General features: G+C 59.5%; 2 protein-coding genes and 1 long non-coding RNA gene across 3 annotated transcripts; 2 read left to right on the forward strand and 1 right to left on the reverse strand.

The window, feature by feature from the left end:
* The first annotated feature begins 205 nt into the window (after positions 1–205).
* On the forward strand, positions 206–8,395 carry LOC136564721 (protein CutA homolog). Its single transcript, XM_066562953.1, has 6 exons — positions 206–291; positions 2,645–2,793; positions 5,437–5,496; positions 6,763–6,808; positions 7,235–7,284; positions 7,727–8,395. Exons 1-6 carry the CDS (start codon positions 211–213, stop codon positions 7,827–7,829), a joined length of 489 nt encoding a protein of 162 aa, XP_066419050.1. The 5' UTR covers positions 206–210; the 3' UTR covers positions 7,830–8,395.
* A 739-nt stretch (positions 8,396–9,134) lies between these two features.
* On the reverse strand, positions 9,135–16,640 carry PHF19 (PHD finger protein 19). Its single transcript, XM_066562952.1, has 15 exons — positions 16,553–16,640; positions 15,255–15,440; positions 14,899–14,980; positions 14,709–14,804; positions 14,520–14,620; positions 14,259–14,407; positions 13,772–13,867; positions 13,471–13,539; positions 13,053–13,173; positions 12,584–12,651; positions 12,106–12,276; positions 11,927–12,008; positions 11,627–11,712; positions 11,429–11,524; positions 9,135–11,136 (listed from the first exon to the last, which is right to left on the reverse strand). The coding sequence occupies exons 2-15, from the start codon at positions 15,429–15,431 to the stop codon at positions 10,797–10,799; spliced, it is 1,734 nt and encodes a 577-aa protein (XP_066419049.1). The 5' UTR covers positions 15,432–15,440; positions 16,553–16,640; the 3' UTR covers positions 9,135–10,796.
* Positions 16,641–16,714: 74 nt separating this feature from the next.
* On the forward strand, positions 16,715–19,531 carry LOC136564701 (uncharacterized). Its single transcript, XR_010784744.1, has 2 exons — positions 16,715–18,534; positions 18,973–19,531. It is a non-coding gene; the product is annotated as an uncharacterized lncRNA (long non-coding RNA).
* Positions 19,532–19,999: the final 468 nt, after the last annotated feature.

Below are 19,999 nucleotides of genomic sequence, written 5' to 3' on the forward strand. Positions count from 1 at the left end.
TGCCCACTTTGGGGTGCCGAGCCCCCATATTTGTCCCCCCAGGCCGGCAGGTGCAGAGGCGGCGGTGGCAGGAGGGGACACGGCGCTGTCCTGGCCCGCAGCGGGCGGGCCCCGGCCGGGAGGAAGGACAGGAGGAGGAGGAGGAGGAGCCGGTGGCGCTGTCCGGCGGCGCTCCCGGCTCGGGCACAGCGGGTGGAGGGGCCGGCGGGCATGGAGGGGCCGAGGCAGCGCTGCCCGCTGCCCCCCGCCGCACAGGGCTGGCCCCGGCCCGGCCGCGGCACCGCGCTGCTGGTGAGTGCGGGGGACGGACGGACGGACAGACACGGGGAGGGACGTGGGGATGGACGGACACGGGGATGGACATGGGGAGGGACATGGGGATGGATGGACACGGGGATGGACGGACGGATGGACATGGGGAGGGACATAGGGATGGATGGACACGGGGATGGACGGATGGATGGACATGGGGAGGGACATGGGGATGGACGGACGGATAGACGGACATGGGGATGGATGGACACGGGGATGGACGGATGGATAGACGGACATGGGGATGGACGGACACGGGGATGGACAGATAGACGAACATGGGTATGGATGGACACGGGGATGGAGGGATGGACGGGCACGGGGATGGACGGGCACGGGGATGGACGGGCACGGGGATGGACACGGGGATGGACACGGGGATGGACACGGGGATGGACAGACACGGCGATGGGATGGACGGAGGAATGGAATGGACATAGGGCTGGGATGGACACAGGGGTGGATTGAGGATGGACATGGTTCTGGGATGGGGATGCAGGACATGGGACACTCCCTGAGGAGCACAACAGACACCAACCCACGCCAAGCAACCATGGCAATATCTGTCTGTGCCTCTGTTAGCAAAGCTCTCCCAAGGCCATCGTGCAGGAGGGGGGGGGGACTCCCTGTATCTGCTGGGAGAAAAGCAAACGTTCAGGTTTTTTACACTCAGCGTTGCCACAAGTTGTGTTCAGTCGGGGATTTTTAATGGAAGCTCATCAAAACTAGGCAAAAAGTTCTGGCAGGGTGATTCTAAACCTAAAGCAGTTTATAGCTCGCCAAAGCCAGAAGAAGTGTTACAGAAATCTGAGTCTCTCTGCACTAAACTGGCATTTTGTGCTTTTCAGTGAACTTCTTAAAAATCCTCACAGGGGTGTTTTCAGTTTTTTCACTTCAGTATATTGGCAATCATGAGTTTAATTGGTTTATCGGCCAGGAATCCTGATGTTTCACTCCTTTTTGCACCATCCTTAGCAAATACAATTATTCTGGAAAAAAAGGGGTGGAAAATCTTCCTTTTCATAAAAAAAAAGGGGGGGAAACACCAGAAAAAAAACCACCTTAGAGTTCATGTTTGTACTAATATTCAATCACAAATGATCCTGGGGATTTCCTCATCACATGCACATACATCTTACAAGAAGATTAATGATCATCAGGCTGAACAGGTTGGATGTTTGTTTTTTTTCCCCGAGCAAGGAGCATGATTACATTTTAATCTGGAAAAATAGGTACACCAGCACATCTCTGTTTGGTTTGTAACTCACCGAGTAGCTTCTGGGATTTGTTGTATAATATTTGTTAAATGGCTTAGTGGGAAAAAAGGAGCACAGAAGGAGCTCTAAAAATTATGATGAGAAGTCTTGTGGTAATAAAGAATATTTTCTCAAATGGATTGGGAAAGAGGAGACAAGCAATACAGCAATCAGTCATTTTCCAAATAGGAACGAGCTCCTGGCTTTGTGGTGACAAGAGAGATTTTTAATTCAATTAAAAAAAAAAAAGAAAAAAATAAAAGGAGAGATTTCTACATTAGTGCTGTAATGGCAGGTTTATCAGAGGAAAAAGGAGAGTGGAAATAAGGGGGGAAAAGGAATATATTCTTAGCATTTTTTTAAATCACTGCAGCTGAACCAGGGCCAGATGCTGTTTATGTCAAAAACAAAACAAAAGACAAAAGGAAGGCACTGCTGCAGCCCAGAGTGGCACCATCCTTCAGCTGCTCCTCAGCACTCCAGATTAACCTCCCCATTCCACGTCTTACCTCCTTATTCTCCTGCAGAAAACCAGTCCTGGCTGCTGTGGTTGGGTGGTGGAGTCTGGAACCCCCACAAGTCTGGGGGCGACCTCCCACAGTCGAAGCCTGGGCTGATACAGCCTCAAAAGTGCCCCTCTCCTGCCCCGAGCATGAGATTGGCTCTCTAGGAGGGGCACCCCCACACTTGCTGAATTCTGCATTTTCTCCCCAGTCACACAGAGCTCCTTTAACCTCAGAGCCCTGGTAAACGCTCAGCACAATGCCAGAGGTTGCCTTTTGAGGCAAATTACTCCAGTGCAGCTACTTTCAACTGTATTTTTAGCCCTCAGACTCTTCCAGCAGCACTCCATTTATATCCCCCTAGGAGCACTCACCTTGATGCACTCACCTGTGCACCCTCACCTTAACCCAATTTAACCGGTTAAACTGAATTAATTCAACTAATTAATTAGTTAATTCAATTTAACCGGTTCCTGCGGTGCTGAGGAATGTCCCTCCAGCCCCAGACGATGCGAATGCTGTTTTCCCAAGTGCAATATTTCACCTCCCACCACCCCTGGTGTTCTCTCCGAGGTGCTGGCTCTGCTGGTGCTCCTGCACCCCCTGCTCCGGGGCCTGGCTCTGCAGCTGCACTCGGCTGTCACGGGCAGCTACGTCCCAGGGACGCACTCGGTGGTTTTTGTCACCTGCCTCAACGAGCACATCGCCAGGGACATCGCCAGGTACGGCCACGCCGCCCCTGCCTGGCTGCTGCAGGGGCTGCAACGGAGCTGAATTTCTCCTCGTCCCTCTGGCCTTGGCAATTCAGGGTGCCCAGAGCAGCTGGGGCTGCCCCATCCCTGGCAGGGTTGGAGGCCAGGGTGGACATTGGGATGGGAGCAAACTGGGATAGAGGAAGGTGTCCTGACCGTGGCAGTGACATAAGATTTAGGGTCCCTCCCAACCCAAACCATTCTGGGATTCACCCCATCCATGCTCCTTTCCACTGAGCGCACCACAAGCCCTTGCCAAGAGCTGCTCTGTCCCAAGGAAAGCTGACATTTGCCTCTGGAGTCAATGCCATGGTAACAGCAAGCAATTCTCCGTGCATGTCACTGCCTTGCATCTTTGAGACCCGTTTTCATGGCCCTGAATTTCTGGGTTCTCAGATGGATTAAGCTCCAACCTGATGTTCTCTGGTCTGCCACAGTCTTTATTCCTCTCTAGACAACAAAATGCCAGGGGGGATATTTATAGAGAGAGACCAAGCACAATGCTCTGACATGAAAATAAAGGAAAAACAACAAACACTTCTGAGGCACCACTCTGCTCACCAGGCAAACTTCAGGGAATGAGGGCTTTTCCTCCATTTTTTCCCTTCTTCTTTTTTAATATATGAGACACTTAGGGTGATATTTTGCATGCAGAGTTCTTTTCACACATCTGTCAGTCCCTGCCTCAATGGATGGTCTGTTCAAAGAACTGAACCCGTGTTGCCTGGGGAAGTGTTTATGATGGACCATGAAGTTTCCTGCAACACCTCCTGTGCTGTTTTCCTGCTGCTGCCAAAACCCCTCCATCTCAGCAAAGGGCTCCCAGACATGCTCAGGAACTGACAGGCTACTGAAAGGGAGTTTGTGTCACCTTAAATACTGCAACTGTGTTGAGAAATTCAAATAGAATTATGTCTGCTCTGCTCGATGTCTCCTATAAAAAAAAGGAGCAACTGTACCTGGTGAAAAGAGCCTCAGTTCCTGAAAATGCCTCATCTGAACAGCTTTGCAAATGCTTTCCCCTCTTTGTTCCTCATCTTGCAGGGAAGGGAGAGGAGATAAATCACTCCCCCGTGCTGAGATATGTGTACTTTGGTTGTGGTTTTACTGGTGGAGTAATTATTCCTTTGTTCTGGAACCGGGAGCACTGAGCCCTGATTGCAGGGGATGACACAGGGCTTCTACACTCATTTACCCCCACTCCTTTTCCTGTGTTTGTTCTTCCTTTGCACTGCTCAGTGGAGCCCTCACTCAGATGGATCAGTCTGCAAGGAAATTTTCCACCCCACAAAAAAGGGTTCAGGCTTTGGGAAAGCAGAAGAGCTGCAGGTAGAATTCAGCATCTCAAGACCTTCTTGCCTGTGCTGGGAGGAGCTGAGCCCCTTGGCCACTGCACCTCACCCAACTTGCCCAGCACCCCGCCAGCCCCCACTGCTGCCTTAGATTCGTGTTTATCATTTTCTTTGCTTTTCTGCTTATTAATATTTCATCTGTCTCACTTCAGGGCAAAGAAACACACAATTAAGTACCCAACCCAAAGCTATCATGTATTATGCAGACATTTTCCACAGATCACATTCAGCTTCTCACAATGTTCTCTGTTCCCCTGGTGGCCTCTTGTTGCTGCTCAGCCTGCTGGGATCAAGTTCAGGCTCTCAGGATCTCGATTTATTGGGACAGAGCACTGAAACCAAAAGGTTCCTGTGCTAAAGGAACTGCAAGTTGCAGGCAGCAAATCCAGACTGATTTGTGCCATGTGTGACATGACAGGCACAGCAGGGGTGGCTCTGCTCGTGCTGCTGCACTTTGTTGCTCTAAAGATTAACTCAAGATGCTCCAGGAGCATTGAATGCCTGGAACTGCCTGCACATGGTGGGAGCAAACAGCCCTGAGCCTCCTGGGGTGCTCCTCTCCCCAGCCATGGTCCCCCCAAACCAGTGCTGAAGCAAACCAAGGGGGGGGTCACTGGTGCCCTGCCTGGAGGGGCAGCTGCCACCTCTGTGAGAAGGGCCAGACTCTGCTCTGGTCACCAAACACAACATTTGCCCCCTTGCTTCTAAAACTCCTCCCTGAGATTGCTTCAGTGCTCTGTAATCTCTGAGGGGTCACTTCTTCCTGAGCAGCTCTGCAATAACAAACCAGCCCTCAACTCATGGAGGCAGCCCAAGGGAGGGAATCTGTCTGGCCTTCAGCTTTCTAGGATATTTTGGGTTGAAAAGCCTTGATGTTTTTAATTTAAGATGCACATTTAGGCTGCTCTGGGAGGAAGGGGCACAGTTGGACAGGGGCAGACAAACCCAGGCTGGGTTTTTATGGTCCCACATTTCAGCCCCTGCCCTGGTGACCCCACAGCCAGAGGGGCTGGCACTGGGCAGGGTCCTCCAGGCCAGGAGCAACCCCCAAAGTCCCTCCTGAGCACAGGGAGGGTCCCAGAGCCCTCCCAGGAGGGCCTGATCTGGACTATCTCCAGCCAAAGTTCACCTTTGTTTTCCCAGGGTAATAAGTAACCCAAAATTCAGTGTCTCCAGTGTCAAAGCTGACAAGGGAATGTCCCCGAGGCTGGGGGTGAGCTGTGGGCTGGGCTGGCACTGAGTGCCCTCCTGTGTCCCCCAGGGCCATCATGGATAAGAGGCTGGCTGCCTGTGTGAGCATCCTGCCCAAGAGCTCGGCCCTGTGAGTAGTGCTGGGCATTCCCCGAGGGAGCAGCAAACCTGCAGGGAGGGAGGGAGGGAAGGAGGGCATGGACACAGGCCTGGGTTCCCAAGGGCTGCTGGGTGTGTTTGTTGTTGCAGATGGTGGGGATGAGCCTCACTGTGCCCAGAGCTCACTGAGGGGGGCAGATGCTCTGAGTGCCCCTGGGGCTCGTTCATTTATTGGGCACTTGGCTACACAGACATCCAGCAATTTAGGGTTTGTGGTCCTGAGGACGTGGTGCCTGTTAGTAGAGACTCTAAAAAGCAGCCCAACAGGGAGCAGAAAAGGCTTTTGCAAAATGCAGCAGCTTTTTCAGGCAGGAAGAACAGCAGGTTTGACCTTGGACCAGGCCCAGCCCTGCTCTGCAGGTGTCCTCAGCTGTCCGTGCAAAGGGACTGCACTTGTTGGAGAGGCTCAAGAGCAAAGCCCCAAAACAGCTTTTCCTCTTAGAAACCCCCTGGCAGAAGTGAGGAGCAGATCCCACCCCAGCTTCCCTCAGGAGGGGATCCCACAGTGCAAACCCATATCCCACCTGAGGGCAAACCCAGCAACGCCCTTCTTCCCCTAATCCATCATTTCCTACAAACCCAGAGAGCAAACCCAGTAACTCCCTTCTTCTCCTTATCCATAATTTCCTACAAACCCAGAGAGCAAATCCAGTAACTCCCTTCTTCCCCTAATCCATCCTTTTATACAAACCCACAGGGGCAAACCCAGCAATGCCCTTCTTCCCCTAATCCATCACTTCCTACAAACCCTGAGAGCAAACCCAGTAACTCCCTTCTTCCCCTGATCCATCATGTCCTACAAGCCCAGAGGGGCAGAGCAGAGCTGCTCCTGCAGCTCCAGCTGGATCCTGCTCCAGGATCCTGCCCTGCCCGGAGCCCTCCCCTGCAGGCAGATGAGATCAGGACAGCTCCTGGCAGCGGAAATGTTTTCAAAGGTCACATCTGACTCATGAGAAGTGCAGCTCCTCTCCTGCAGGGAAAGAGAGGAGGAAAGCTCAGCCTCCCTGCAGGCAAGGCCCAGCCAATCTGCCCTGCCAGTCCCCCTGGGCAAATCCTCTGCAGGAGGCTCCTGTGCATAAATCTGGGGTGCTCACTCAATCTGCTCAGCAGTTTTGGGGCCAGCAATGCTTCTTGAGCCACTTTGTAAAGAAATGACCTCGTGCAAAAAGCGCCAAGCAGGGAAAGGAACCTGAGCATTGGCATGGCTGCAGCAGAGCTTTTTTTCTTTTAAATCCAGGTATTTCTGGAAAGGGGAACTGGAAGAATCCACTGAAATACTGCTAGTAAGTGATCATTCCCTACATCACAACAATCCCTCTTGCAAAAGGCCCCATCTGAAAGGGGCTGCAGGGAGGTTTGGGGAGGGTGGCACCAACCTACTGGGTTTGGGATCATGGCCTTGCACACCTCACTGGGCAAACCACACCTTGGCCATGTGTGGAGAGCTCCTGTCACACCCTGGCTGTGCTGGGGAGCTCCTGTCACACCTTGGCCGTGCATGGACAGCTCCTGTCACACCTTGGCCATGTATGGAGAGCTCCTGTCACACCCTGGCTGTGCTGGGGAGCTCCTGTCACACCCTGGCTGTGCATGGAAAGCTCCTGTCACACCTTGGCCGTGCTGGGTGGGCACAGTGGAGCTGCACACCAGGACCCCTCCATCCCTTCACATCCCCCTTGGGTTTGTTCTGTTTTTTTTACTCTCCACAGTTGGTGAAAACAAGGACGTCCAAAATAGGGGAATTGTCCAACTACGTCAGGTGAGGCTCTGGCTCCACGGGAGCACTGGGTGTCCCATCCAAGGTAGGCTGTCACCTCCTGCTCCAGCTTTGGGGATTCCTTGAGCCCCATCCCACCCAGGAGGGGTTAAGTGCTCCTGCTGTATCTCACGAGCCAGAAAACCCCAGAGATGGCACCAGCAAAAAGGAAAAGGCAGCAGAAATATCAACTGCTGGGCTGGATTCGAGGAGGGATTCTCCTCCTCGCAGGGCTATCATTCCCTGACAGGATTTCCTGCAGCTCCCGGGCGGGGGGCACTCTCAGCTTGGGGCCAGGCCCCGGCAGTCTGCGGTAAACCCAAACTCAGAGCGAAATTCCCACGTGGCAAAAAGGAACCGCGGGGGCTTTGAAGTGCGGGAGGGCCGGGCAGGGCTGGAGCGGCTTCCTGACTGCGCTCCTCCTCCGCGCCTGTTTCCACTTTAGATCCATCCATCCCTTTGAAATCCCCGAGATCATCAGCCTGCCCATCGACCAAGGGAACCCTGCCTACCTCCGGTGGATGGAGGAGAGCGTCCCACGGCACTGAGAGGCACGAAGTGCTGCTCGTTTTTGGGGAGCGGCTCATTTCTGGGGAGCCGCGCCGAGGCAGCTTTTATCTTCTGGGGTTTGCTGTGACACGGGAGCTCGGGAACTGGGAAAGCTCCGCTGCTCTGCGTGCCCCGGGAGCGCTGGGCAGCGCGGAGCCGGCGCGGGAGGAGCTGGGGAAGAGCTGCCTGCACCCAAAGCTGCGCGTGAGGATGCGGAGATGCCCCTGTCAGGACACTCGGGGCTGCCTCGGGCTGTCAGCAGCGAATTCCAGCCGGGAGCCGTGGCCTGGCAGTGCCGTGTGTGCCCACAGCCAGCCCTGACCCTGCCTGGCCCCCAGCATCCTGCCCGATGTGCCCTGGCCGGGGCCGCAGGACGGGCCGGGCACTCCCCTCCCCCGGCGGCTCAGCCCTGCAGGGCCCGGGGAAGCTGCAAAGCCCAGCAAAGCCCAGCAAAACCCAGAAAAACCCAGCAAAGCCCAGAGAAACCCAGAAAAACCCAGCAAACCTCAGCAAACCCCAGCAAACCCCAGCAAAGCCCAGCAAAGCCCAGCAAACCCCAGAAAACCTCAGCAAACCCCAGCAAACCCCAGCAAAGCCCAGCAAAGCCCAGCAAAGCCCAGCAAAGCCCAGAGAAACCCAGCAAAGCCCAGCAAACCCCGGCAAAGCCCAGCAAAGCCCAGAAAAACACAGAACAACACAACAAAGCCCAGCAAAGCCCAGAGAAGCCCAGAGAAACCCAGAAAAGCCCAGAAAAACCCAGAAAGACCCAGCAAAGTCCAGCAAAGCCCGGCAAACCCCGGCAAACCCCGGCAAACTCCAGCAAACTCCAGCAAACTCCAGCAAACCCCAGCAAACCTCAGCAAAGCCCAGAAAAACCCAGAGAAACCCAGAGAAACCCCAACAAACCCCAGCAAAGCCCAGCAAAGCCCAGCAAAGCCCAGCCAAGCCCATTAGGATTCAGCTCTCGCTGTCCCAGGGAGCTGGGAGAGCTGGGTGGGCCAGGCTGGGGAGCCCAGGTGCCAGCAGGACCATGGCACTGCCCTGGCTCTGTGTCCCTACCCCACCTGAGCTGAGCTTTGTAAAAGGATCCTCATGCTCGTGGTTTCTGGGACATAACTTAAGGGACATTTTTGGGGTATTTATGTGACTGGGAAGGGAATGAACGGGAGTTTCTTACCTGGGCAGGAGGAAAGGCCTGTCCTGGGCTTGCACACCTCACCTGGCACAGAACACAGCCCAGAAGCACAGCCCGTGCTGGGCCCTGGGCACCCCAACCCAATAATCCTCACACTACAAAAAACCAGTGACTTTGAAAAAACCCTCCCTTTTTAATTGTACATCAGACATATTAATTACAACTCGGGTATAACGAGAGGTGCTTACAAGCAGCAACCTGAACTCAGAAATCAGAAGGTGCACAGAGTTGTTATAATCTCTATTACAGCGAATGCAAAATATACTCTGCAACAAAAATACTTTTAAAGGCTCCACATTCAATTCTCTGCAAGAAGCCAGGAGAGGAGGAGAGGGAACAGAGAGGGAGCAGAGAGGAGCCAGGGCCAGGTCCTGTGGGTGCTCCCACTGGCACATCCCACTGGCACAACCCTGCTCAGCCCTGGCACAGCTCTTGGCAGCCCCTTGGAAGGGCTCCATAGGCACTAAGAAAGGGAAATATTTGAAGTGATCCTTCAAGGACAAAGCTAAGGCAGGACAGGCAGTTCTCCAGCTGCTGGACCCCTCCCTGCCAGGGATGGGGGGACCTGGCAGCCCCTCTCCCAAAGGGACAGGGACACTGCTCTGGAGGAGATCCCACAAGCACAGGTAGGACAGGACCCCCCAGCCCAGGATGGCCCACCCTCCATCCCCTGGGACAGCCACAGTGGGATGGGGAGAGAGGAGGAGGACATTAAAATTATCTCTCTGTCTCTCTAAAGGATAAAAATCTAACATATCTATCTGATACTGGAATCTTTTTCAAAAAGCCAACTGCCCTGCTCCTGCCCAAGCTGGCAGTATTGCTTTCTTAAAGGAGGGGCTGCTCCTTCTCTCCTGCAGACAAATCAAGCCCAGCGCTCACAAACATCAGCACTACGAGAGAGGCACAGCCAGGAGGCCACAGGGATGGACACAGGGACCCCAGTCCAGCCCCTGCCCCCCTGTCCTCCTCAGCCTTTTTTGGTTTGTCTGCTGGTTTGGCACATTTGCGGTGAAGATTCCTGTAGAAACAAAGGCCTTGGGCTCCGCTCTGTGCAGTGCCCATGGTGGTTTTAAGGCAAAGGAGGATTTTTTTTGGATGATCTCTTCCAAGATCATGATTGTCAGAGCAGGGAGATGAAGCTGGTGCAGCAGCACACTCAGTCCAGGCTGTGGGGTGAGAGCCCATCTGCCCATGGCTGCAGCAGCCACACCTGGGCTGGGTTTGGGGCATTTTCCTCCCATATAAAGCAAACCACATTCCTTCAATGAATGGATTCAGGATGAGGTGGAAAAGCCCGGGAGCTGTCCCCAGTTTCCCGTGGGCACAGGGACGAGCAGCTCTGGGAGCCCAGGATGAGGAGGGGTTGGTGTTTGGGCAGCAGGAGCCCCTCGAGGCTGCTCGGTCAGGCTGTGCCAGGCACAGGCCGAGGTCCCTCTGTGTGAGCAGGGGGTGGGTGCCCCCCGAGCAGCTGCTCCAGCTGTGCCAGGGGGACCCTTCTGGAAGGGCCGGACCCCTCAGTGCTCTGTGAGCATCAGCAGGGCACGGCTGGGCCACGCTCTGCATAAACACAGCCAAGGAACTAAAAATCGTTAACATTAAAAAAAAACAGAGTGTCGGGGCTTCAGGTTTCACTCCTGGGCAGCCCTGCCGGCCTGGGCGCTGCCTCCACCCGCGGGGAGGGACCAGCGCCTCTCCTGTGCCTCGGGCTTCCCCAGCAGCCCGATCTCCTCTGCTCTGGCTCCGGGAGAGGTTCGGGGGGTGGCGGGGCTCAGTACGGGGTGGTGCCTTCCCACTCCACCAGGTACTGCACCTTGCCCTCCAGCGTCACCCGCCGCGCCAGCACCTGGTACTTCTCCCCGCACACCAGCCGGCCCGCGGCCCCGAAGTAGCTGCTGATGGAGGACTTGAGGTGGGACAGCGAGGAGTCGTCCTCGCTGATGCTCTCGAAGGTGTGGCTGTCGATGCCGTCGTCGGGGCGGTCGGGGCCGGCCGGGGCCTCGCTGCCCTCGGGGCGCTGCCCGCCCCGCTCGCCCCCTCCTCTCCTCTTGGCCCCCGAGGCGTAGGCGGGCACTGCCAGCTTGCGCTTGCGGCTGCCCACGGTCCTGCGGCTGCCGGGGAGGGCACAGGGCAGGGGTGAGGGCGGCACCCAGAATGTGTCCCCCCGGGCTGGCTTCTGGAGGGAGCCAGGAAAGCTCCCTCCCATTTGGGGGATCCCAGCAAGGACTGACGGCTCCGATCCTGCACCCCCACAAGTGCCACTCTGGCACCCCCAGCCCGTTTTGGGGCACAGGCAGGGAAAGCTCCCCAGAGTGGGACATGAAGAGGGGACACACAGGCCCTCACCCCCCTGGCCATGCCACCAGGACTCCTCCAGAAGGGGCCAAGGGGCACAGTCCTCACCTGGACTCGTAGGAGAGGCTCGTGGTGGCCGAGCCTGAGGTGCTGGTGGCATCTGTGGAGTCCACATCTGATAGGAACGTCTGTCCTGAGCTGGCACTGTGGATGGGGTGGGACGGGACAGGCTGGGATGCAGAATCGCCCCCAGCCTGGCACAAGCAGCGCCCCTGCCCCCCACAGCCCTGCTCTGGCTGCACAGACCTTTTCAGGCTCTGGATCTCGTCCAACGTGAAGTCAAAGATGCTGGCCAGGTGGTGGTTGGTGCTCCAGGCCGAGGTGAAGTCGCTCTGTCACAAAAACAAGCTCAGTCCTCACTGCCTGGCACAGGGGTGCTGCCCACACCCCGCGGCTGGCACCCCCTGCCCGGGGCCACCCAAAGGAGCGGGAGTTAATGCTGCCCTGGAGGCGGCTGGGCTGAGACACTGCCCAAAGCGAGGACAGGAGCTCTCAAACCTGCGGGCAGCCCAGGGCTGGGCGGAGAGGAGGGGGCGAAGCACTCACGCTGGGAATGGCATCCTCCAGCAGGAACTTGGCCCTCTTGCGCCGCGCTCGCTTCTGCTGCTGGAGCTGCCGCGGCAGGAGGCTGCGAACGGGACAGGCCGTGAGTGAGGGGGGCTCGGGCAGGGGCAGGGGCTGGGGGCTGCTGCTGATGCTGCCGCGGGGCCAGCTGGGCCGCTCACCTGTCCTTATGGGCGTATTTGCTTTTCCCCCTCTTCTTCAGCTCGCAGGAGCCGCTCTCGCCCTCGCCGGGGGCTTTCTCCGGCAGCACCTTGCTGGGGGGGTTCGGGGGGACGCGGATCCGCAGGCGGAAGATGCATTTCTTCTTTTTGATCTCCTTCCCGCACAGAAACCTGGGCGCGGACGGGAGGGGAGGGAGCAGAGCCCTCAGCCCTCAGCGGGGCTGGCACGGGAGCATCCCGCATCCATCCTGAGCCATCCCGCATCCATCTTGAGCCATCCCGCATCCTCCCTGCCCATCCCGCATCCTCCCTGCCCATCCCGCATCCTCCCTGCCCATCCCGCATCCCCCCTGCCCATCCCGCATCCATCCTGAGCCATCCCGCATCCATCCTGAGCCATCCCGCATCCATCCCGCATCCATCCCGCATCCTCCCTGCCCATCCCGCATCCCCCCTGCCCATCCCGCCCGGCTCTCACCTGCTCTTGTAGCTGTTGAGGGCGTTCAGGAGGTGGGGGCCGCGCTCCGAGACCGGGGTGCCCGTGAGCTGCGGGACAGGGGCACGCAGGGCTCAGTGCCCGCCTTGCTCATGCAAAATCCAAACAGACGGGGGAACCCGAACTCCGCTTTCGGCTCCTGCCCGAGGCCGGGCAGCGAGGGAGGGGCGGAGGGAGCGGCCGGAGCCACCCGGGTCTGGCAGTGCCACCCTCGGGGAGGGCCCCGTCCTGCCCCAGGACAGGTTTTGTGGTGTGAGTGCTTCCCCCAGCTCTAGCTCCCACCGGGAAAGGTGTCAGGTCTGGCACTCCACCGAGGAAAATCCCAGCGCAGAGGAAGGGGATTAGGAAACTCCTCTGGAGCAGGAGCTGTCGTGCTGAGTGCTGCACAAGCTGGGGTGACATTTCTCACTCCCATGGCTGCTCTCCAGCCCAACCCAAGGTGTGTTTGTACCTTCCCAAGCTGCAGAGGGTCCCAGTGGTGGTTCACAAAGGCCAAGATTTCCTCGAAGTCAAAGTATTTCTTCTTGCTCTGCACGCCCAGGTTGTAGAGGGCGAGATGGACGATGTCCACCCTGCGGCAAAGAGGGGCACAGGGTCAGCAGCCCTGGTGCCACCACCATGCCCCATTCTGCCAGTGCCACTACAGCTCCCAGATCCTCCCAAACCACCACTGGAACCTTCCCACATCTCACAGGGGAAGCAGCCCAGCCCAGAGGTGCATCACAGCAGACACCACAGCCATGACAGCATCCCCTGAGCTTTGGGGAGAGGTGGGACACGGCTGGCAGCTGAGCACTGCAGGGATCAGCCAGCCCAGTGTCCCAGGGCCACCAGGGCACATCCCAGAGGAGGCAGAGCCCATTTCTCACCATCTCAGGGGCAGGCGCTTGATGTACTCTGGTCCCTGGTTGCACACAGAGCAGAAGAACACATAGAACCTGCAAAACACCAGGGACAGGCTGGGGGTGAGGAACATCCACAGCCATGCAGGGCCCAGGGATGGGACAGCTGGGACAGGGCCAATGGTGACAGCAAGGCCAGGGGGAGTGGGGCTCTGTGGGACAGGGCCACCTGATCCATGGCAGTGTCAGATGTGTCAGGGACACAAAGCTGGGGTGTGCCCGTGGGTCCCCCCTGGAGCCACCCCAGCCATACCCAGCAGGGCCATACCTGTCCCCAAACATCATGGGGTCGCTGAGGCACTGGGTGCAGGCCTCGTGGAACCACTGCCGGCAGCGGTGGCACTGCAGCATCTTCAGGTACCACCTGGGCAGGGACAGAACGGTGACAGTGAGGGCAGCGTGTGGCAGCCACTGCCCCAGTCCCCTCCCAGACACAGACCCCCAGCCGGGGGGAAAAAGCGTGTCCCTAACTCGTGTTTCTGTGCAAACAGAGACCCAGAGGGCAGAGGCAGCATGGGGAGCAGAGCTGCTGGCCCCAGGGCAGTGCCCTGCGAGCCTGGGATCAAACATCCCCACCCTGACCCCATCTTCCTTTCCTCACAAAGCCATTGGTGACACAGAGGCTGCCCTTGCTGTCCCCACAAAGGCAATGGTGACACTCAGGCTGCTCTTGCTGTCCCCACAAACCAATGGTGACACTCAGGCTGCCCTTGCTGTCCCCACAGAGCCATTGGTGACACTCAGGCTGCCCTTACTCTCCGGGCCCCCCGCAGTAGCAGTAGCACTGCTGCTGGTTGGTGCGGTGTGGGGAGTCCCACTCCAGCAGCTCGGGGTTGTAGGACAGCACCATCTTCACGGCTTGCAGCGTCCTGGCAATGGCTCCTTTCTTCAGGGCACCCCCTTTCTGCGGGAGAGGCAGGGCTGGGGTCAGCAGGGCCGCCCCGGGACCCCGTCCTGTCCCCTGTGCGGGGCAGGGGCCGCGCACGGAGCCGGGAGCGCGGGGCAGCCGCACTCACCCGCACGGCCAGCGCGAAAATGCAGCGGCGGCAGAACCACGGCGTCCCCAGCGGGCCCTCGCCGCCGCTCGCCACCGGGATGTGGCACTGCTGGTGGTAACCTGCGGAGGGGCCGGCATCAGCCCGCGGGGCTGGGCTCGCCCGGGGCGGGCACGGCAGGGCCCGGGGTGGGGGGACACCCGCACTCACCCAGCCCGCACTTCCCGCAGATGAGGATTTCGTTCCTGGGGCCCGACTTCTTCCCCAGGCAGATGCTGCACTTGGGCTCCTCCCCGGGGACGCCGGCTGTGGGAGCAGGGTGGCAGCGGTGGCACAGCCGCGTCCCCGCGCTGCCGGGCAGGGTCCCGCAGCGGGAAAGGGGGGCTGGGGCAACACTCACCATGCTGGATGTCCTTCCAGAGGACCCAGTACTTGGAGTTATCCTCGAACGTGACCAGGCAGCTCTGCTTGGAGCCGCTCACCTGCCAGAGGAGAGCAGAACAACGGTTGTGGGTCAGCTCCCATTCCCAGCACTTCCCTGCTTTCCCTGGTGCCTGATCCCGTCCCTCGGGGCTGCGGGCACTAGGGTTTGGGGTGCGACACCCCGGGGCAGGATGCAAACCCAAAACGCCCAAGGACACACTGCAGCCCAGGCCAGCACCCCCTGAACCACGAGCTGAGCCGGGGAACGGCACCGGCTCCGCTGGCACCGGCGCCTCTTCGGGTTCTCCCGTTGCCCGGGGGTGCCCACGTTACCCTCTTGATCTTGCCGAGGTAGTAGAGCCCGTCTGTCCAGCGGCACAGCACGTACTGCCCCTCGCTCAGCCGCACCATCAGCTCCGGGCAGCCGCTGCCCCTCCGCGCTGCCTGCGGGACACGGCCGGCGGCCGGGTACACATCCCGGATCAGCGGGCTCAGCTCCGTGCCCTCCATCGGCACAGCCTGCGGGGGACACACACGCTGTCACACGCTGTCACACGCTGTCACCCGCCCTCCCGGCACGGCATCGGCCGGGCGCAGCATCCCCGAGCGTTCTGCCTGGCAGGACCGAGGCCGGAGGCGGCTCAGCCCCACCAGCAGGGGCTCAGGACGCTGCAAAGCAGAGCCGCTGAGACCGTTCCTTTCCGCGAAATCCAGGGAGCAGCCAAAATCTTTGCTGCTGGTGAACGAGAGGGATTTAACCCCCAACAGGCTCCTACAGCAGCGAGACGCGTCCGCGTGGTTTCCTTTTGGGATGGGGCACATAAGGAATAAAAGCTTTAAATGTACTGTGATTTTAAAATCACGATTTCCGCGCAGTTTTGCGGGCTCCCAAACCAGCGGGACTGCTGCGGGAGCAGGGATGTGCCAGCACCACCCACAGCGAGCGAACCCAGGCGGCCAAATGTCACCGCCACGAGGTTTGGGGTGCAGGAGGCAGAGAAACCACCCAGAGCAGAGCTGCGATCCCCAAGGACACCACGGAAACGACTTGAAAGGGACTTTTCTCCCCTTGGCGCTCCCGTCACGGCCACACGTGTGGCCTCACGGCACCACGCGTGTCCCGGCGCCGCGGATCGCGACACGAGCCCGCCCTGCCCGGCCCTGCCATCCGTGAGGACTCTCCCGCTCGCCGGGAGCCCCGGGACGGGCAGAGCGATCTCGCTCCCGGCAGAGCCCGGCGCTCCCCGGCCGCGACACCGCCGGGTCCCCGCGTGGGAGCGCGTCCGAGCGCGGCCGCGGCTCCGCTCCGCGCCCCCGGGGCTCCCGCAGAGCCCCGCGCTTCCCTCCGCCCCCGCCGCTGCCCTCCCGGGGCTCCCGCCGCTCTCCCCCCGGCCCCGCGGACACGTGCGGCAGCGCCCACGCCGCTCCGGTACCGAGCGGCGGCACCGTCCGGCCGGATCCCCCGCGCCCCGGTGGCACCTGCCGGGGGTGGCCGCGGGCAGCCCCGAGCGGCGGCCGCGGCCCCGCCGCCATTGGCTCATTCAAAGGCGGCCGCGGCGCCTCCGCCCGCCCGTCCCGCCCGTCCCGCCCGTCCCGCGCGGTGCCCGCGGCGGGGCCGGTGCCGCCCTTACCGCGGTGCCCCCGGCGCGCTCAGCGGGCGCTGGGGCCGCGGGCCCGGGGCGCTGCGGGGCGCGGCGGGGGCCGGGCGCGGGGCGCCATCTTCCCGCGCTTCCCCCGCGCTCCCGCCGGCATTGACGTCCCGGTTATGCAATTAGCGGGGCCGCCCCCGCCGCCTCCCACGGGTCCGGTCCCACCGCAGCGCAGCGCATCCCCGCGGCACCCACCGGCACCACACGGCACCGACCGGCACGGCACGGCACACAGCGGCACCGACCGGCACGGCACGGACCGAACCGGACCGGACTGGCACCGACCCACTGGCGTGACACGGACCGGCAGCGACCGGACTGGCACCGACCGATCGGCATGGACTGGCATCGATAGGAACCGAGCGGGCCGGGCCGGCAGGGCGCACCCCGGCTCCGCACATCCCGGTGCTCCGGAGAGCGCAGGCGGCATCGCCGGGGCCGGGACGGGGCACCCAGGGTCGGCCACGCACCCACCGCCCCTGGAGAGGCACCGTCACCCTCTGCCACACGCGGGACGTCCCCGCCTGTCCCCTCGAGCCGTGGCTGCGGCCGGGGAAGGGCTTCCCCCGGTGCCCCGGGGCCGGGGGCGGGCAGGGGGTGGGATGCGGGCAGTGCCTGCGCAGCATTGCCCCGAGAGGGAACGACCTGTGCTCGCCGGGATTCCTGGAAACGGGAGCAGCCTTTCAGCCTTTCTCTGAATCTCACAGAGAAAAATCAGTCGCTGTAAAAATGCTTCGGTCGGTGCCAAGAAGAAATCTGTAGGATTCGGTGTTTGTTGGAAAGCGATGCTGGAAAAGCAATGTTTTCCAGGCTGCTCGGGCCATAGGAGAGCCGATTCCCAGTGCGGGGTCTGAGCCAAGCAGAGCCCGTTCGGCTTTTCCTGCCCGTGATGGATGCGGCCCCGGGAGCTGGGGCTCAGACGTGTCACAAAGCTCGAGCGCCAGGGGAGAGCGGCACGGCCCGGGCTGAGCCTCCCTTTCGGCACTCGGCACTCGGGACTCATTTATTTGATCAAACTTTTCCATAAAACTCTGGTGTCAGAGTGCTGCACCTGCGGAGGGGTCGGGAAAGGCGACTCCCCGAGCCGCGGGTCGGGCACGGCCGCCCCGCTGCTCCCTGTGCGGGGCTGCGTGAGAAAAGCCGCGTGTGCCAAGTGTGCCGTGACCCTGAGCAGCCCCGGGCCCCAGCTCCCCGTGAGTCACACCGGGATCGGTGTGAGTCACCTCGGGTCTAAAATAACCCACAGCCCTCGGAGGAGCCCCGCTCCTCGCTCCGTGCCCCGCGGCTGCTGCCTTTGCCCGGAATGCCCGGGACTGCTGCGCTCCCGGGCCAGCGTTCCTGTCGCAGCCTGTCCCGGGGGCACCGGAGGAGCAGCTCCCTCCTCCCGGCCCCGCGGGCGATGTTCGCAGCGTGCTGGGCGCTCGCCGCAGGAATGCGGATGGAGTGACACGGAAATCAGAGCTGGATCGAGCTCGCCGGGGGTGAACGCAGGGAGAACCTGACTGAAACCCTTCCACACGGAGAGAGAGCACGGGAACATCGCGTTGGGACAAAAGTCTCCAACAAAAGTGGAAAAAAAAACCACCCAGAATTTGAGATGTATTCTCTATTTTCTAGTAACATAATTACAGCAACGTAAAGAACATTTAACTCTGGTTTCTTTGCAGGTGCTTCTGTCACAGCATCCAGCAAGCCTGCAGTGAGCTGCAGTGAGCTACTGGGTGCTGCCCTTCTTCTCCTCTTCCTCCTCATCTTTCTTTCTCCTCTTTCCTTCTCTTCATCCTCCTCTTCCTCCTCTGCACACCCACCCGGCTATGCCCTGGTATCCCATTTCTGTGGCACTGCGGGATGGCGGTCCCTGGCAGGTGCTGGGGCTGTCACAGCAGCTGCAGCAGCTGGACACTGGTTCGGCACCCGAGGCTGCCCCGCTGTCCACGATGGGGCAGGGCAGGAGCACGCGGCCGGTAAAAGCAGATTATTCTGTGAGCACGGGAACAGAAATGAACGAGAGCCCCAAAAGCGGCCAAACCTGAGGGCGGCAGCCCCACACCCTCCTCGGCCAGCGAGTGGGGCCAGCCCAGCTGCAGGGCAGGGCTATGGAATTCCCAAAAAACCCAGCTTTTGCAGAAGGATTTGAATGAAGCCCCGTGTAGATAACTACTCCAAACTCCCATATTTTTTTTCCTTAAAACCTTTTGCTCGCTCCCCCACACCCTGCCCTTGCCGAGGGGAGGTGCTTTCCCTCTTTCACGGGGATGGAGCACCCGGGAATCTCGGCCCGGGCTGGAGCAGAGCCTGCGGGGAGAGCGGGGCGAGCAGCTCCCAGCGCTGCCTCTGCTTTGAAAACTGCCCAGAAATCGCTGCAGCCTCTTTTCACAGTGTTTTTCTTTCTTTGAAAACAGGAGTTGGAGGAGGGGTTGGATGTTGGCGTGTAGCCTTGGAGACCGAAGCCGAGGAATATTGAATGGAAACCCAAACACGGAGCTCCCGGGAGCTCCAGGCCTGGCGCGGGGATCGGATCTGCGGGAGCGGCTCTCGCTGGCCCCGGGGGCTCCCAGGATGGGCGACCCAGAGCGGCTCCCAGGGGCCGCTTCCAGCCGGAGGAGCAGCCGGTTCCACGGGACATCCCTGGCAATAGGAGTGGCTCCCACAAGTTGGTCATTCCCCTCTTCCCTCTGTTCCGAGGGTCCCAACCCCACTGGAGCCACCTGAGTGACCAACACAACCAGTTCAAGCCATCATGTGCAAGGTTGGAGTTCTTTCTCTGGGCTGAACAAGGGCTTATAAGCCAAAAAAATTGCCTGGTGGTTTTTTTTAGCTTTATTAGTCCATTAAAAAAATTTTTTTAAATCCCTCCAAACCTTGTCCTTGACTGTTTCAGACCATCTTAGCTGTAGGAGCATTTTGACTCTTTGCCAACCTGGCCATTAAACACAGAATAAATGCTGCTGATTTAACTCCCTCAAAGTCTCCGTGATTTTTCTGCCTCGTTTTTTTTTGATCCAGACAAAATCACACAGAAACGATTTGCTGGATCAGAGAACTCTTGAGACGGCCCCGATTCCAGCTCCTTTCAGCGCCGGCCGCTTCCTCATCGAGACGCTTCTGCTGCTGAGGGTCTGGGAGAGGAAAATCGGGAAGGGCCGGGCTGGGAGCGGAGCCCCGAGCCTGGGAAGGGGAACCGCGGATTCCTCCGGCTCCGGCCGAGCCTCGCAGGGCAGCCCGGGCTCCTGGAGCCCCTCCAGGGCTGGAAATGCCCTCGGGAGAGAGCCTGGGGTGCTCTCAGTCAGAGCAGATCAGGCTGAGGTCCGGCTGCTCTCTGCCGGCTGTGCCTTTGAAAGGAGGAGCTCTGGGCATCGGGTTTCGTGTCTGTTTGTTTATTTAGCATGGATTTGATCCATATCCGTCTTTTTTTCAAACTGAGCTCTC

The sequence above is a fragment of the Molothrus aeneus genome, chromosome 19 (assembly GCF_037042795.1).
Source record: "Molothrus aeneus isolate 106 chromosome 19, BPBGC_Maene_1.0, whole genome shotgun sequence".
NCBI lineage: Eukaryota > Metazoa > Chordata > Aves > Passeriformes > Icteridae > Molothrus > Molothrus aeneus.

Bases quoted from the DNA above. Each gene is read 5' to 3' on its own strand.
- LOC136564721 (XM_066562953.1), top strand. From the start codon at position 211: ATGGAGGGGCCGAGGCAGCGCTGCCCGCTGCCCCCCGCCGCACAGGGC. The intron at 5,497-6,762 runs GTGAGTAGTGCT...TTTTAAATCCAG, and splicing joins CTGCCCAAGAGCTCGGCCCT to GTATTTCTGGAAAGGGGAAC. The intron at 7,285-7,726 runs GTGAGGCTCTGG...TTTCCACTTTAG, and splicing joins GAATTGTCCAACTACGTCAG to ATCCATCCATCCCTTTGAAA.
- PHF19 (XM_066562952.1), bottom strand. From the start codon at position 15,431: ATGGAGGGCACGGAGCTGAGCCCGCTGATCCGGGATGTGTACCCGGCC. The intron at 14,621-14,708 runs GTGAGTGCGGGT...GCCCCTCCGCAG, and splicing joins CTGCGGGAAGTGCGGGCTGG to GTTACCACCAGCAGTGCCAC. The intron at 11,137-11,428 runs GTGAGGACTGTG...CCTCCCCGGCAG, and splicing joins AGCCTCTCCTACGAGTCCAG to CCGCAGGACCGTGGGCAGCC.